Below are 18,977 nucleotides of genomic sequence, written 5' to 3' on the forward strand. Positions count from 1 at the left end.
TAAAATTATTGTGCAAAACCATTTTTCAGTGACCTTTACCTTTGACCTTTTAACTCCAAAATCATCAGCCTCTTTACTCAAGTACAAGTCACTCAGAAAATTTGGCTGAGGTCTGTATTGTACTAATAATGTTATTAAGAAGAAACCATTTATCTTCTTTATCTACCAATGACCTTGACTTTGACCATCTTACTCCACAGTTTATAGCCTGCTTCCTTAGCAGTTTGATAACAATACTGTTTAGAGAATGTATTGTGTGGAAAAGAAGTACATATGTCACAACATAATGCTATATGACAAGTGTATAAACAGCATGCATCAACATGCAAACATAAAATCAATGCAACACATAGTGAATAAAAAACAACCAAAAATGAATTTGTATTAAAAATGTATGCTGAAATATCAGTAACTATGGCTCATCACATCTCAACTTTTTCAAAGCACATTTTTTGCTCTTGAGTAAGCTACTCCAATATTTACACGCAACCCTCATAATAGTTGGTGTCTTGAAGTAGAGGAATGACTAAGTAAGCACCAGTTTATATACTGAAATAACAAAACATTTCTACATTGACTTGAAAAGTTATGTGAATGTAAACTGCTGACTAATCAGATTTTCTCATTTTGATTTTAGTACCATGCTTTCCAAATTTTTGCTGTCTATAAGGACAAGTAAGTTTATGGTATGTCAGGTGTGTGAAACTCACCAAAAAATCTTGTAAGCTCACTGGACCAGTAACCTGAAAATACTACTTGTTCTGTCCATAACCAACTGGTCCCACTTTATATCTTACAAGAAGACAATGCAGTCAATGACTCAGTGGTAATATGAAGTGATCTTGTATCTCATTGGTTTACCTGGTTACCACTCAGGAGGCCATATCTATTAATACTAGATGACTGTCAACACATAGTAAAGCTTCATCTATAAGCCAAACTTTCAAACAACAAGCCTTGATTAAACATAAAGAAAGCCCAATTTCACATACTGACCCACTACGTCATAAAGATGGCCCAAAATATGCAATCAGATATTTTTAATCTTGGCCTAGGAATTCATAGCCCTGGCTACAATAATTGTAGTTTAGTCTATTCCGCAAGCATGCTTTGGACAATTCAGTCTTACAAAGGAATACTTGTGCTTAAAATATTAACATATGCTAGCAAGTAAGTATAAAAATTGACATTTTTCCAAAAGTGGATTTGGCCCAGGCCCTGAATATCTTTCACAACATCCCATTGACTACAAAGTTGGCATATGTGACATGTGTCAAATGTGATTAAAGGATGGTAAATATAATTATATTTGTAATATTCAAAAGGAGTTTGCATTTTTTTATTTTGAACATACAGCAACTTTAGCAATTTTAGTCGTATCACTATGATGTCTGCGGTGTGGCAGTTTATAGTGATGTGTAGCTCTTGGGCATCATGCCGCAAACATGCAGCATCATGTCCCACACAGTCACAGTATCCTGATGCCAGCCCAACCAGTCCCAAACTTTAACATCTTAATGCAGATTGCCAAGTGAGGCAACTGCTAGTACCATTTTATATCTTTGCATGACCTGGCCCGGGTTCAAAGCTGCAACCTCCTGCATCTGAGGCAGGCAATTTAACTATTTAGGCTACAGAAACAGTATAATTATATTCAAAATTACCTTGTGACAAAATAAAATAGTTTAGAAAAAAATATTTATTAAAATTATTTGTCATGTAAAATGAAAACATGTTATTTGCTTGAAATGAATAATATATTTCATCAAGTGGATGAAAAACTGATCCTTTATTAAGAGTGGCCAAGAAATGAGTGAAAACTTAATTTTTTTACCCACTCATAGCAAAGCAAATTTTCTTATTTTATGCTTAGACTCATTGACTAGGAATATACACAACACATCAGTGTAGCAGATTTCTTCCTGGATCCCATGCTATGTCAGCAGTTTACTATTTATATTCTGTTGGGTTTTGTAAATCTATATGCAGAAAATATAAAGAGTACAAATTCTCTTTCCCATACAAAGTAAAATAGCACATACAAAAAAAAAAAAAAAAAAACACCTTGTTGTTTCTGAATACAGCCATAATTACTGCATCAAGCATCTAAGAATGACTTTATAATTCCAGATCATGATGTTATATTATTTCACTCCATTGAATTATCAAGATTATTTCCCTCAGAAAATCAAATAATTCTTGGCATATCATAAAGTAAATGCTGTTAATACCACTAAATTGATTACTCAGGAATTTCCACATAATTTCTAAGTGATAAAAACTACTGAAGTAATGATGCAGTGAAAAAGTACCATGATACGTACTAACAAAATACTGTGGTAAACCACCAATACTGTACACCTCTATTGTATATTGTACTGTATACTAAAATTACTAAATGAAACTTATATCCCATTATAGAGACTCTATGGTCTTAAAATAAGTAATAGAAAAGGGCAAAAACCAACAAGTTTTGTAAATTCAACAAATTATTTATTTATTTATTAGTACCAAGTGAAAATGTAAAAACAACTTACAGTATTGTGAAGTAATACCCAAAGAAACATACAATTTCTAACACAAGTCCCAATGAATAAAGTTCTGGATAAAGTTTAGTAGTATTCCAAATAATTTCCATGCTGAAGGTGTTGATGTGCCTGTAGTCTCTAATGTACTAATATACCAATGACCTTAATTATAATGATGTGCCAACAGTCTTATATTTATTCACATTAACATAACCCAATGTTTCCATGCCTGAATTCTCAGTTAACGTCTTTCCATGAATATTGTAATGGGCAAGAAATCTAGCCTCTATTTAAAAAAGTTTCAAATTAAGTTCATTAATCGTAAAGCTTTTGATAGTAAAGCAGGGTGAGTGGTAGTACTATTATTTGTACCTCTACTTCATAGGTGGGGATTACCACACAGGGGCTCATTACAAAGAAAATTAGGATAGGAGTACTCAGTATCCATCAATGAACTGGGGGTTGAGGGGTATGACAAGTAACAATATTGTTACACAGGTGTTCAACTTGAGGTTAAGGAAAAGAAACAATAATCTGAAGGAAATACAGAGTGACAAAAATACCTCAGATTACCCACATGACCTGTTCTGACACAGGACCTTTTCTATCATACTATATATCATACCATATAAGAGAGAAGGTACATAACTTCCAAATACATGGTTCCACCCATGACCTTTGATTTCATTCTGCTATTTCTGTCTTTAAAGGCACACAACCAAACTCTATGGCTAGTTTTACTCTTGAGATATTTTTCTATTCATCAAGCCATCATTGACTTTTCTGTGTTGTACCAAACTGCAGTTACGGGCTCCGAAACATGCAAATTTTGACTGCTGACACAAGTATGAGCAGAATTTTTCCCTGCGGCTGCTACCCAGCAAAAGGCAGAACTTTCCTTCCCAAGCACAGAACTCTACAGAATCCAGCTGGAGGTATAAAGGGGGTAGGGTCCAGTTTTTATTTACAAATTTAATGCAGCAATCAGCAACATAGTATAAAATAATCATAATCAAAATCAAATATACAAGTGAGGACAAAATATTCCATATTTTTGGATACCTATATTAAAACAAAGCATAAGAATATTATCCACTTGACCAGAGAAGTCTATGGCACTTCATAGCAGAAGAAGTTTATGCACTCTAACCCCAAATTTATACCTGCATTTTTCATGTCCAAAGGTCATTTCTGACACCATGTGATGCTCACACTGCAAACACAAGCCTGTTTCCTAGATGACAATTCTGCAAAACAGTGTACTAAACAGGCTGATGCAATTGAAAATAGTTGTTATGCAAGCTGTTTTTGAGATATTCTACTTGCCCCAAACTCATGTGTTTACTGCTATGGGAGGCTAGCTCTTCTTCCTAGCCAACTATTGGTATTTCACTATCAACATACTGCAGAGTAACTATGGAAGGTGTACATGCCTGACATCAATTTCAAGAGCAACACAAGCCTAAAAACCTAGTTCACAAATATATCCATATCTTTAAATAATAAACAATAACAGATGAAAAAATCACACCATAGCTTTAAGTTAAGAAATTTGCCAGGGGCCAATTTACAAAACTGGACCCTGCCACCTTAAGAATTTGGGTGAAAATGGTTTATGTCAAAAGTTGTGTACATATCACCTATTTAGACATTATCTAGTAAAATGGTATAAAGGAAAACTTCTTGTGCGCAGAACTAAAAATGATATTTCGCTTTTAGAAAGTGACTACTATATGGCAAAAACCACTGCATTATTTACATTGTGAGTTATGACTAACTGCATTTCTTGAAAGATCTCAAATTGTTTGCAACCTACAATGCTTTTGGTCTTTCTTTACCACCATAGCATTAGGACAGAATCAATATTACTTTGAAATGTTTCATGAATGTCAAGAAGAGATTTGGAAGTTATAAACTTTTAGGACGGAATGAGAGAAATGCTATATTAGATGTCAGTGACAGAAGTGAAAAGTTTCTATAAACCCTTCTAGCAAACTTAAAGAAATCACACATTTAAGTAAATAATGTGCCTTAGAAGTAATTTTAGACTAATATAAAACAAGCAGTTCCTAAACTTTCATTACCATTCTGGAGATGCTAATAGCCGCAGTGTGTGTATTTGGGGGTGGTTGTTGTTTAATCACAACAAGTCTAGCTAATCTGAAGAGATCAAAGTTTAATCAATTAACATTAGACCATGCTGGAATATTGATATACTAATGAGAGGCTCCCTGTTAAACTTACAAAGTGATATATCAAATAAATTATTGATACATAGCCACTGAAACTGACTACACATATACAATTACTCAATACAATTTAACAGAAATTTCTTCTCAAAGACCAATTCACTTACAACTGACTTTAATGATTTCTGGAGTTTACAAAATCATAGCAAATAATAAGATAAGGTATAAAACAAATATTTACAGTGGAAAATTAAGTGCAAGGTAAAATTCCTTTCACTTGCTTGGCTTTTAATAAGCACGTACCATAAAACAACTGCGGAAGCTAAATCTGTCTGTCAAAGTCACTCTCTTGTGCACTTAGATCAGAATGAGTATCTGGATGAGACTGAAGCTATTGTTTCTTTCAGCATGACTAACCGATTAATCCTAATCTTTTACCGTGCAAACTGAGACCTGCAAAAAGAAAAGAAACAAGTGATATTGATGTACTTTTAACATTCAGTGAAAACATAAGAATTTCAGGAGAAACTGTATGTGTATTGTCAAATGAATGAAACTGCCACTCAATTTTAATCTTTTCACCCTTTTCTAATTGAAACTAGAAATTTCAAGATATATATGTAACACTGAAACATTTCCTATTATCACCCAAGTGTGAGATATGAATCTCTTGTGTCAACTACACAGTGGGGTCGTGAAGGTAGAAACTGTGTTGGTGTGCTAAAACTTTCATTCTTCTCACCAAAATATAGCAAGCAATATGCCATATGCATCAATATTTCTAAGACCGCTCCATTGGTGACATTCAACATTCACAACAGTATATTTATGTTTAATTCCTTTGAAGTCTATCTGCTTCTGCGGAGTTAAATTACTTTTAAGAATGCATGTTGACATGTTATGCAATTGTTTCTGTGTGTCTGTATTGAAATGTGAATAATATTCATAAAAATAGGGGTGCAAACCTTGACAACTACAGAAAGAGCAAGGTCACCATTTTGTTCCCCTATTTAGTAAATTAAGTCCAAAATATGCTACTTTGTCATGATGTAAACAGTTCTCACATTGAGGTACAAAACACAGTTACCTCCCTCTCCAAACAGAATTACATACAACACTAAATGATATATGGATAAAGGAAGGAAATATAATGAAGCTAATGCATAAAAAATATTTAAATATACACAAAGAAACAGAAAAGTATAATAGATGTGGCTGACTGCACCAAAAAAAATTATCAGTTTTCCTTAAGGGGGCAGGGGCCAGTTTTTATGTACAAATTTAATGCCGCAATCAGCAACATAATATAAAAAAAATCATACAAAAATCAAATACACAAGTGAGGTCAAATTTGTCCATATTTTTGGATACCTATATTAAAACAAAGCATAAGAATATTATCCACTTGACCAGAGAAGTCAATGGCACTTCATAGCAGATGTTTATGCCCCCCAACCCCAAATTGCATCAGCAATAGTCCAGTCCCATACAGAAAATGGACACTTCACTTCCAGAACTCCCGACTGCCGACCTTTACATATCTTTCCATCTGGTGATGCACCAAGAATGGAAATAATGGGTTCACAATGAACCCACTGTCATGTACATGATTCTTTGTCTTCTTCATGTACATCGCTTTTGTCATCTTTTCACTGGAAATACCATAACTTATGGCAGCTGATTTAAATAGCTTTGGCTTAAAAATATTATTCAAGAATTTATCTGTCATACATGCTTTTCTTACCATAAATCTTCGAAAGTTGGATGCAGTTATTCTGTTTTCTCTCTCTTTGTACCACTGGTCAAAAACATTCTGGTTCCTTGTGTTCCTTTCTATTGATATGGCTTCTTCTGGCAACATAGCTAGATTAGACCACTTGTCAGTGTTTTCCAACAAAGAAGAAGGTATCTTAATATTTGTGTTTTTTTTTGTGGGGAAAGTCCAGATCTCCACAGTCTGTATGCTTCTGTCCCGGAACTTCTACAGCTTTTATTAACGGGATCTGAAAGTGGACAGTTGAATAACTGGCATAAATGACTAAGCAAATTGAAAATTTAGGTTGTACAAATTTTCTTATACATTAAAGAATTTCTGAATGATAAACTTTCTACTTTCAGGTGTATCAACATTGGATCTCCTTGCTTTGGTTGCAGAGAACAGAGCTTTGACAGAGAAACTTTCTCAGCAAGTACTTATTAATGAAGAACTGAAGTGTGAAAGTACAAGAGTGGAGCTAAAACAAGAGAAAACATGTCTAAGGGAGCTAACATTGAATAATTGTACAGTAGCAACAGTGAGGGATAGCCATGTGAAACATAATTTTAAATACTATACCGGATTTATTTATGAACAATTTATGAACATTTTCAAATTCCTTGTGCCAGATGAATTTGAAATACCTCTCAGCTTCCCAAGGACTATAACCAGCATTCAGAACATGCCTTTGGAAGATCAACTGCTGCTGACACTAATTAAGTTACGCTTGAATTTTGACTTCAAACATTTAGCCAATTTGTTCTATGTATCACAACAGAATATTGGTGCCATTTTCCAAGCATGGATCAACTACAAGTTTTACAGGTTTGGATCAGTTCCTATCTGGCCTGACAGAGAAGTGTTGTTACAACAAATGCCAGTGAAATTAAAGGAGGACTTTTCAACAACCTTTGTAATTTTAGATGGTACTGAACTCAAAGTGGAAAGGCCTAGTGCCCTGAGAAGTCAGAGTCAGTGTTATTCTGACTACAAGTCAGCAACAACCCTTAAAAGCCTTGCTGGAATTGATCCAAGAGGTTCTTTCATTTTTATATCTATGTTGTTTTCTGGCTCAATTTCAGACAAAGAAATTACTACACAGTGGGGTTTGCTAACATTATTGCAACAGTTGCTGGACTGTGGAAAACTGAAAAGATGTGATGGAGTGATGGTAGATAAAGGATTTTTAATTCAAGATGAAATTGAAGAACTTCGGATAAACTCATAATACCCCGATCTGCACCAGGTGGAGGTCAGATGTCAGCAGCAGATGTAGCAACAACTAAGAAAATTGCCACACACCATGTCCATGTGGAACGAGCAATCTCAAGGGCTAAAACGTTTTAAATTATCGACAATAGACTGGACTTTATTTGCATGTGTGAATCAGGTTTGGTTTTGTTGCTGTTTCTTGATAGGTTTTATGCCATTACTCATTCAAGACTGACACAAGGCTATAAAGCAGAATGAACAAGAACTTATATGATAACCCAGAGGACTGCCTATATTATGTGGGCCCTGTTCTGTCTGTATTGTATTATCAGGGGTAGCCACAAGATATGATAATGGACAACCCTTTACATCTAGTAGAAATGATACGTCTGTTTTCTGCAGTTGTATCTTCCTATAACCACAAAAATGCATATTCAGCATTGTAAATGATTGCTTAAATGCATTGACACAATCATGTTTTAGGACTGAAGGAAAGATTTCTCCTTGTATAATTATTAGGAAATAAATATATAAAACATATACAAGAATTTATCATTTCTGTTGCTTATATGAGTTTTATATGCACCAAAAACAACAAATGTAAAAACATGTTTTATTACCTATTTTCTTCAAACAATGCAGTAAGTGGCTTCCACTTCCTGTTTATGTTTCATGGTTTGGCGATGACCATAGTCAAGACTGGCTCAGCTTGTATCTTTGCACCTCTTGGTTTGTCCCATTGCTGAGGCAAACTTGTGCATGATGGTTGTGCAGGTATGTCTTTAAATCCTTCCATAATCCAGTCTTTGAGGGTCATTAATAGTGCGAGAACATGGGAACGCTTACCAGATACTCTGAAAACGTCACAATAAGAAAAAATGAATCTGCTAGTCTGACAAAATTAAATCAAAGGTACACATATAAAATACGGGGCACACACTTGAAGGTCATTTTATACATAAAAAGAACTATATATACATTGTCTATTGCAGTCTAATTCATGCTCCTTTTGTAATTTTACCACTTCAACAATAGTAAGAATAAATGTTAATATATGTATCAGTGAAATTGAAACATTTATTTGCCAAATGCTAAACAAATCTGCAACTCTACATACTATACAGGTCTGTACAGTACAGACTTTACAATAATGTACATGTACACAACATACATGCATACTGCCAAGGAACCAGTCACCGCCACTTTATCCAGGTTTCTCAACGCGTTCTTAATAGTCAGAAATATTTGAAACTTTTAATTCCATCCAATTAATCTCAACCTATTTTACGAACATTTCAAAAGAAAAATGTAATGAAAACCTTACAGTCATGCCTTACAGAATATCGTAAAGTAACCATAATAACGAGTCCATTCTTTCGCAGTGACAGTACCATATACCGCCAGTACCGTTATTGACGATTAGAAATTGAGATATGATTTATTTCTGCATAATAACAAGAAAACATTCATATTTCATGCCGCAGAATTCACTTTCTTCAATAGGAAAATTCTACTTCACGTACAATTAGCAACCAAAGCAACCGATAGTCAGCACCTCGGTACTTTTGACGGAAACCGACATTCCGAATCGCGCATGCGTCACAATGACGACCAGCATCATAATAGGGTTTGTATCAAAACCTTATCTTATTTGAAACTTAAAGTCGATATCGTATACACCACTTAAACTTACAGTAATTATTTGCTTTGTACGTATAACTTCTTAAAAACTTAAACTTTTCTTCATCATTTAAGAATTACATCTTCAGTATCAGTTATTGGAAAGCTTAAAACAGCTTCATATATATATAGAGAGAGAGAGAGAGAGAGAGAGAGAGAGAGAGAGGGAGGGTTGTATACATTTGTAGGTTGCACATACCTATAAACTCTACATTCCAAAGGCTCCCTCTCTTTCCTCCTGTAGTTTACAAACAAGTTAACAAAAAATAACAAATGAACATTAAAATGAACATTTAAATTGTCAATTAAAACATGTATTAAATGTGCATTTCCTTCAATTTAATTTGATTTTGTAGAGCAATAGGTACAAATAAAGCAAGTTTCATCAACATCTTCCTCATCTGTTAAACCAACACAGGTCAGGTGGTACCATTTCTCACATAAGTCACAGCAAATCCAATTTACATTTGACTTATCATCAATAGTAGGTGGTTCGGCCTCGTTACATATCTCACATACATCGGTCTTTTTTTTAATGATTGATGATTTTCTTCCATTTCCACTGTATTTTACTTTATATTCTTTCTCTACTTCTCTCCGTTTCTTACTTTCCTCTCTTTGTATTCTCATGCATTCAATCTCTTTTCTTCTTCTTTCTTCTTCTTCAGTTTTGTTAAGAAGATGCTGATAAAATTTATCACTAGTTATCACTCTTGCCTCAGTGATGCATCTTCTTTTTGCTGTTTGGGGCTTTGCAGGTACTGGGGGGAAAATATCAGACAAAGCTTCGGGAATAATGCCTTCCTTCACTAATGGATTACCACCTAAGTAAGATCCACACTTGTCACAAGAATAATTGGATGCAGATGATGAAGTTGTAATCAAAGATGTTGAATGTTTTGCTTCTATACATGTGGAAGTATTCAGATCTGGAGATTTTAATGCGACAGTCTGGGATGATGTCAATGGGAACTGGCTAGAGTTGACTTTGTAGATGAACTGTGATGGCATAACTTGCATTTTGTCAATTGCATCTGGATTCAGAGGATAAAGGCCAGACTTCTTAAAACTATCCTTAATTTTGGCTGGAGAGCACACATTATCAATTGCATACAACAAAATTACTGGAAACTTAGCTTTGTTGATAGTTTGATGCTGATTGATGAATCCAAGAATCAGAGCAATGGAACTGAATTTCATCTTTAGAGGCCCCATGATTCCAACATCTAAAGGTTGCAAAATGTGTATACTGTGTGGAGGAAGTCCAATCAGCTCAATATGGTTTTCTCTGGCCAGTTTAACTACATCCAGGTTGATATGGCTGTCATGGTTATCCATAACCAGTAACACTGGGCGATCTTTCCCACAATTTGGAATTAACAGGTCTTTAAACCATGTCAGAAAAAGATAGCTGTCCATGTATCCAGACTCTGATGTTCCAAACAGCCAGTTACCTGAAACATCATCTTTATAGGCTGTATGGGGGAAAGTATAGCACTGAATAAGCTGATCTATAATACAGAAACATTATCACCAAAACCAGAATACACAAGATACTCCTGTTTAAAAGCAGTCTTCATATAAAAATATATAATCGAAAAGGTTCTGATACTTACCTTCATTTACAGCTGCACAGAGCTTAAGTCACTCGTTTCTTTGAAGTATATTTGCCATGATAGTTTTATGCGGTTCTTCGTTCTTGCGCTGACACCTAAATATTCTGCATTTTACTTTAATTTCTTCATTCCCAATACGAAAAAGCTTCACATCATCAACGTAGGAGCCATTACTAAATGCTCTCGCTTTCTGTCTCTGTCTCAATGTTGTTTCGTATGGCAAATATTGCTCACCAATGTCGTCTGGTATATCTCTCAGTGTTATCACGCCCGCCATTTTCACAGAATGTTTGTCCGGAGGTTAAGAGGTTGTCAAGTCACGTGTTCGGTAGGCGGGGCGACCTACCTTCTGGCGTAAGATCATTAGCGAGTCACGAGAACTTAACCTAATTTTGCCGAGTTCACCGAGAACTCAACCCAGCTTTTACCGAGCTCTTGCAAGTTGATTTACCAATAGTGGGATGTCTTTATTATAGTTCCAAAGCGTGTTTCTTGCATAATAATTACTTTTGGTGACTATAACCCATTTGGGATTCGGTGTATTGCAAGTAGGGAAATTCCGACCTGACCTAGTTTTACCGAGCTCCATCATACATGTATAAGACACTAAACCGATGTGTCCCAATGACGTAGGGTGGATTCCCCATTCTATTTCTTTAACTGATGTGTACTTTTACATAGACTGAAGTGGGTTCGTTGCGTTTTTTTACATGTAGTAAACTCCCTGCTTGTTAAATATTTGCACACATATTGAAAATTCAAACGAGCAACATAATCTGAATGAAATACATGAATGAACAAGTCATTTAACTTAATTTCACTCTTTCTCTTTATTAGTATCCCTGGAGTCCAATATCTCAGTCAATGTTATTATACTTTTATTTTTTTGTAGCGTCGTCTCCTGAAAGTGTTTTTGTGTTCTGTGTTTGCCATTTTTGACAACAGCATCCTAAGGTTTGAAGACCATTAACAAAGAAAGCGCTACACATTATCAAAATTCACCCGTCTTAATTTATTTCGGTCATTTATATTCTCTTCAACTGTGTTACAAACAGAGGTCTTGCCTAAGGTTCCTCTGCACTTGATTTCTAACTTAAAAATGTTCTTATAAACAGCAGCATAATTCATTCAATATGTTCATTCGAACAAAGTATAATTCATTTATTAAATAAATTCATTGGCCGTATCTAAACAATTGTATTATTTATTTGCGTAAATTCAAATGAATTAAATGAAAAAATTGTCTCCAAATTTACCAAAATATAAAAAAGTTTCAAAGTTTTTAATCATTGTTGTAATAATTAGGAAAGATAGAAAAATAATTTTAACAGCAATTAATACAATTTATACAATATACTACATGTACTTAGAAAACATTTAGCAAGATTTATCTTCAGCATCTATTTTAAAATTCACTTGAAACTGTGACAAAAGTGAAAAAAACTAATTAACTTGTCCTTTAATCTGGTAAATTCGCCGTTGAATAGTTGCAGAAAATATCGGTGCTTACAATCTACCTGTTATAGTAGTAATCAAAAAGGGGGTTTCGCCCCCACCCCCTCGGAACCAAGTATAATCTGAGAAATTTGCAATCATTTCAGGTACATTCTGTGATTTAAATGTGTTCCAAGAGTGGTCAAACGTAATCAATTATAAATATTTATATTTAACTCCCCAAAAGTTAAACAAAATCTTTATTTCTTGACCAAACTAGACCTCAAATTGCTCACAGAATAACACAGACAATTGAAAATATACTTGATTATAAATCATTCTGCGGAGATGAGGGAAATACCCAGTTTTTGATTACTACCTGGTCATTTTTATTTTGTTAATACCATCAACTGTTTTTCCTCCTCAGTTATGTCTTTATCATGTGGCCAGAGTACACTCCGCGTAATATTTGAAAAATCCTTGATCTCATTGAGATAACCAACTAGCACATCAATTGTTTTCAGTCTCAATATTTATTAGTGCTCTAAACGCAGCATAATATTGGGCATCAATGTAATGATTGAAATATTTTACTCTGTTTACGACGTTGCAGAACACAATGAGATACGCTGTTGACAAATTTAACTGACTGGAAATTATACATCTTTATCAACCAATCAAAATCCTTAAATCTTAATCCAAGCTTGTCATGCAGATGTCTCTTATGAAATCTAGCACGGATTTTTGGGGGTTTTTTTGTTGTGTTTTTTGTTTTTTGTTTGTTATCTCTTATCATGTGTTTTCTAACCCTGCCGTGATCACTCATTAGTTTATGTCTTGTATCATGGTGATCATCAGTTTTCTTTGTTATGAACTTGTTTTTAGTCAGCAATGACCACGTGAAGTCTGGATGAATTTCTGTTATTACTATAACAATTAAGTCCTCAATCTCATCTTCCATTTTGCTGATTCCATCTCTGTTGGAAAAATGCAGCATTACTTTGTAATCATCAATCGTTTTTCTTAATTCTTCACTTCTCATTGCGTGAATAGATTACATGTTGTTTAATATTTCACTATATGTTGTAAACTCAGTAAGATCTGGATTTTCATGACACAGTACAGATACAATCTCATCAATTAAGACGTTTATACAATGATTTACACATTTCCAAAAATCTAAACTTAATCATCGAGAGTATAAATTTTAAAACAACTTAGACCAGGGTTTCACCTTTAGAGCTGACAAGGCAGAGTCTGAACCATTTATATGTTGCTATTTTTGTCTCGACGAACCCTTGTGCTGAAATTCCAATATAAGTTGGGATAGTCGCCTAGTAAATTGTTGTGAATATTATGTTATCATTTGATCCCTCAAGCCTCCAGTTGCATAATCTTTCTCCAACACTAGATCGTCCATGCAGTGTGAATTTCTGTATCGCTACATTTGTTGGACATTCTACCTTAAACCACAAATTATTATTTGTTCCATTTGCTGCCCACTCATTTACCTTTGTTGTTGGTAAGTTCCATGCACAAGTACGATACGGGTTATAACTATTATAAAATGAAGATGCTGTATCACTTGTTAACGATGGTATATGTCCAGCATTAGTTTTTGTTCTCTTGACAATACCGGCTTACGCTAAGTCAACATAAACTCTATTTGTTAGATCATGAACATCAGTTGACACAGCAGCTGAGTATACTTTGTGCACTCCCATGACAAGGTCACCAGTTATTGTTCGACCTGTTTTGCTCAGTGCATAACCTATCACATAAGCAACACTTGCCGCATATGTATCATCACCGGGTATTGCTTGCGACAGCCCTATTATTATTCAACCATTCATGTAAATTGAACCAGCCATTTTGAATCCATTGAGCGTTGCGTACTTCAACTAGTCTGATTTAACCTGAAGATAATTAACAGCACCAGTATCACTTGGTGGAAAATTTGATTGTAAACCAGTTAGCTTACTGCCATTGATAAACGCCAAATTACCCGTGATGGTATCATCAGCCTTGTTTACATTCAAGTTATTCACTGTGTTCACTTAGTTTAATCTAGCAGCCTGCGATGAATCAGCGTTTAACAAAGGATAAGTAGCTTTAAAGTTCACTATCTTTTTCCCTGACACGTTGAGATCACCTGTCATTGCGTATCCGCTCTTGCTTACTTTTAAGTTGTTCGCTGTGTTCAGCTGATTTAAGCTTACAGCCTGAGCAGATTACCGCTTGGCAGAGGATAAGTAGTAATCAAGTTTATTGTCTTTTTATTTGACATGTTAAGATCGCCTGTCATAATATCACTATCTCTGTTTACGTTTGGGTTGTTCACTGTGTTCATCTGATTTAAGCTAAATGCTTGTGTTTTATTACCATCTGGCAGGGGATAAACAATATCCAAATTTAATACCTTTTTGCAATCAATATTAAGATCACCTGTCATGTTATCACTGCTTTTACTTACTTTCAAGTTGCTTGGTGTGTTTAACTGGCTAGCTGCTTGAGTTATATCACTAGCTGGCAAAGGATAAGCTTTCTTAAGATTTATTATCTTCTTACCTGACATGTTCAGATTTCCTGTTATGCTGTCACCGTATCGCCAAACATAGACATCGCTAACTGCACTTCCCTCAACTGTATCACCAATTATCGTCCCAAACTTGGTAAAATAGCTTATTTTTTATATATATTTTGTGTAACATTTAAATATAACATGAACATAACTAATTCTGATACTGAGAATGTTATCTCACATAAACACAATGTTAACCTTCCAAACTGTCACTACTTAATCTTCAGTCTAACTGGTTCTGGCCAAAAAAAAAAAAAAACGTTAATGATTTTTTTATACTTAACAATGGACTGAACTTCGACAAGGTTTATATCTACACAGTTAAAAGCCAGCAGGATGAATATCAATTACTTCAAGATTATAACGATAAGTTACGTGATGAACTTGGGGCAATAGAAGATATTTTATGCTAAAGGACCGAGAAGATGTGACACCAGTATTTGAGCTAGATACAACTGAAAATAATATTGTTGTATTTGATGGCATACCACTCGATCACAGTGAGATGCAAAAAGTAAAATCATATTTTTCTTTGTCAAGAAATAGAAACTGCAACACAATCGATTTTTCAACGTTGATTGCTTCATCAGACGAAACACAGGTTGTTTCATTTTTTTTCTGGGTTGAACAACACTGATAAGCAGAACATTGCTCGAGAACAAGGTCGAGACGTCTCAAAAGAAAAGTTCGCTGATTATTATCATAATTCGACAAGTAACATAGACGACTTTTTGTTGTACGATACATTTTGTAATAACAGAGCAAAGATGTTTCGTCATGATCTTGATCAATTTTTGTGTGACTAAATTAATATGGACAGGAAAGAAATATTGTGTAAGCTGATTAAACACAAGAGACGCTGAAAGAAGTGTGGACAGCAGCTGGACAGGGTGAACATAAATCAGAAGAGGAAACTGCAAAACGTTTCAACCCGGCAACAGTTGCTATACTAGGTGCTAAGTCTGCTGATACTGCAGCTGATCCTTCAACAATAAAAAAAAATAAAGGCGAAAGGTCTTACGGGATTGATTGATGAGAAACAAGATGTTGTCATCGTTAGTTTAATGAAAAACCTAAGAGCACAACGGATGATTTGGCTAGAATAACAGCAAAACTTAATGAAATTGAGGGTCCACGGTTTAAATTGATGTCCGAGGCAAAATTTAATTTTAAGGACTCGGTTCTTTACAGTTCTTTATAAATATAAAAAGGATGGTGGGATTATAATTTTGAGAGAAAATCTTACACAGGATGAACTGGATACATTGGAGACAGCAGATTCTGATCTAGTCATGACTAAAATAGATGCACTGAGTACGGATCTTAATAAAATGATGAAAAATGCGCATTTTAATATGTTTAAAGGAAAAGAAGAGGAGGAATAAAAAAAATATATATCACTTTCATGATTGTAAGTAAAATAAGTAAAGGCTACACCGAAAGCATGAATAAATTAGCTAAAGGAGAATTAAGAAGATCAACGTTCGAGGGTAAAAGGATAGTCGAATGATATGGCAAAGACTTTGATAAAGAGAAGCAATCAGTTGGTAGACACTTAGAAAAATTGTTTGAGATCGTTGGTCAAAGTTTATCTATCATACAGCTTTATCAACCACTGAGTGATGTTGTTGATGATCTCTTGTCATTGATTTCAGCTAAGGAAGCAGGCAACACTGGAGCTGAGATTGATAATGAAATATCAGAATCACTTAATCATCTTAAGTCAAGCAATAACTTGTCTGCAGATGAGTGCAAGGTTTTGTTCAAAGATCTGTTATAAGGGATAACCGAAAAGAAACGATAACCAGAGAGATTTTGTACAAATCAAAATATAAATCAAAAGGAGCTTCGATTGAAATTATTGATCATAATCCGTATGCATGGACTAATCCAGTAATAATATATACACGAAATCGAACTGTTAAATTTTACCAAGGAGATATATTCGATTTTATTAACGAAATAAGTAAAAACGATCCTGTATCAGTATTTTTATTTCAGAGTTCAGATAATGGAAACTATGATCAGTTTGTACAACCTAATGGCGTTATTCATCGTACAGAATCTCTCCTCAAAGAAATAAAAAATCTTGTGTTGAAATATACCGATGATGCTGAACAATTATTCAGTAATTGTTTTACGATTCTATCATTTGCTTGTCATTTTGCTAGAGAGAAAAATTCGTGAATACCAACGCGATTGGATTTTCTCAGTGATATAATATCGAGTTGTGTCGAATACGGACACTGTGGATTGTTGAATAGTAAATACGATCATAAAGATGTTATGTCGGTTCATATGGTTGTATGCTATCCTGGAAGTTTTCTTGGTATGGGAGAGTGTTCTTCGTATTTTGAGCGATTTGGTAATCCCACACACGAGATGACCAGAGTATCGCTACAGGGACCATTACCAGATTTTGACTTGACTGGATTCGCTTATATCGAGTCATTTAAGTTTGCCGAAAATCTCCATCCGATTTATTGTGTCTGGTTTGGCTAACATTTTCAGAAAAAATGTGGGCACCAAGAGTATTATTATGATATATGCTCGATGTAAAAATACTATTATTTTTAACAGCAAGTGAAGCAATTATATCATATCGTCCGCATAAAGGAGTTTGGTTACCACAACAAAATGAATACTCTGATGATGAAAATCCCGATATAACCGATTACGAAAATAAAATCGCAAAAGATCTCGGCAGAAAAATAATCGGTAAATTTACCCAAGGAGTATCATATGATCATAAATGACATTGTACAAACTTGATTATAGATGATGCTGAGTTGGATTTTATAATTGCTGATACAACGAAACAAATACGTTTATAAGTCGAAGTATTGTTAACTTTTCGGACGGAATTAGGTACAGTTGTGGGTTATATTGATGGTGAGTCACCACAGCTTACTCATTTAAGATCTTCAATGCTCGTGTACGTGCCGATAAATCTATTTTCGATGATAAATATATTTCTTGATACCGCGGTTAGATTCGCTACGGATTCGTTTTATATCAATAAAAAATATTCAGGATTGTTGGAAAAATTGAATATCGGCACTTATGCATCATGGGGCGAATGGAGAATAAAACAAGAAAATATGCTCGATTATTTTGAATCCGCCGACGTTGAAATTATGGGTATTTATTACAAAAATAATCAAATATCAAAATCGTCATCAGTACCGTTAGTGCATGATCAAGTAGCTAGACATAAAACAGCTTATCTTAATAGACCTGGAAGTTCTGGTAAAACAACTCGTGTGATTGAACTATTTCGTAATTTTGATATGGTCGTTTTAAACCCTACACACCGACTCGCAAGAGAAATGAGAGAAAGAAATATTAAAGCATGTACTTATCACAAATTCGTTCGATGGAAAGGAGATAAATGGACTCCAGATCGAATGGGTGAAAAATACATTCCAAGGATTATTGTTTGGGATGAAATATGTACAATGTTGTTAGAAACGTTAAAAACATTTCTTGATTGGTTGTTGACAAACAATACTGCTGTGAATAATGTGTGGCGATCATGGTCAACCGGCTCCTTTTGTTGGATTGTCTCCACACGAATGGTTGAAAAAGTTTGTAGATTATTATGAAGAAATAATTAATGATTACAGACCGCTTGATCCAGAGTTAAGAGAGCTTAGGAAAAGACTACAACCGAATAAAGTTCAGTATAAAATAATACGTGAAATAATTTCGAAAACTCCTAATAATAATTTTTGGAATTTATGGAGACCAAATGATTTGATGGTTGCAAGTAGAATGATAGTTCGTGATACACTTCAACAACAATTATTTATGTTACATGTTTCAAATCTACCCGTACCATTGTGTTATCGACCAGCTGATACGCGACGACAGAATATTGACGTTGATATACCAGGAGCGTCAGAAAAACAAAATCTCATTCTTTTGTAGATTGCAGATCTACCCGTCGATCTTACGACGCTAGATATTCTATGTGTCGTA

General features: G+C 34.5%; 1 protein-coding gene and 1 long non-coding RNA gene across 3 annotated transcripts in view; one reads left to right on the forward strand and one right to left on the reverse strand.

Annotated features, from left to right (window-relative positions):
• LOC149769865 (uncharacterized) overlaps nucleotides 1–8,233 on the forward strand; it is a 27,363-nt gene extending 19,130 nt beyond the window's left edge. The window contains exons 2-3 of one of the 2 annotated variants that reach the window (XM_089949712.1): nucleotides 3,333–3,474; nucleotides 6,836–7,078. In XM_089949712.1, the coding sequence (XP_089805838.1) occupies nucleotides 3,349–3,474; nucleotides 6,836–6,886 (177 nt within the window). In that variant the 5' untranslated portion in view covers nucleotides 3,333–3,348 and the 3' untranslated portion in view covers nucleotides 6,887–7,078. Of the gene's footprint in view, nucleotides 1–3,332; nucleotides 3,475–6,835 lie in introns of both variants that reach the window. The other variant, XM_089949711.1, reaches the window with a different exon arrangement.
• Nucleotides 1–11,250, reverse strand: part of LOC149769866 (uncharacterized) — a 21,013-nt gene extending 9,763 nt beyond the window's left edge. Inside the window, exons 1-4 of the long non-coding RNA XR_016419034.1 lie at nucleotides 10,982–11,250; nucleotides 8,306–8,539; nucleotides 6,462–6,720; nucleotides 5,021–5,170 (exon numbers count right to left, since the gene is read on the reverse strand). This is a non-coding gene — a long non-coding RNA (uncharacterized LOC149769866). The remainder of the gene's footprint in view (nucleotides 1–5,020; nucleotides 5,171–6,461; nucleotides 6,721–8,305; nucleotides 8,540–10,981) is intronic.
• Between the last annotated feature and the right edge of the window lie 7,727 nt (nucleotides 11,251–18,977).

The sequence above is a fragment of the Sinohyriopsis cumingii genome, unplaced genomic scaffold (genome assembly GCF_028554795.1).
Source record: "Sinohyriopsis cumingii isolate HCF-2022 unplaced genomic scaffold, ASM2855479v2 utg003141l, whole genome shotgun sequence".
NCBI lineage: Eukaryota > Metazoa > Mollusca > Bivalvia > Unionida > Unionidae > Sinohyriopsis > Sinohyriopsis cumingii.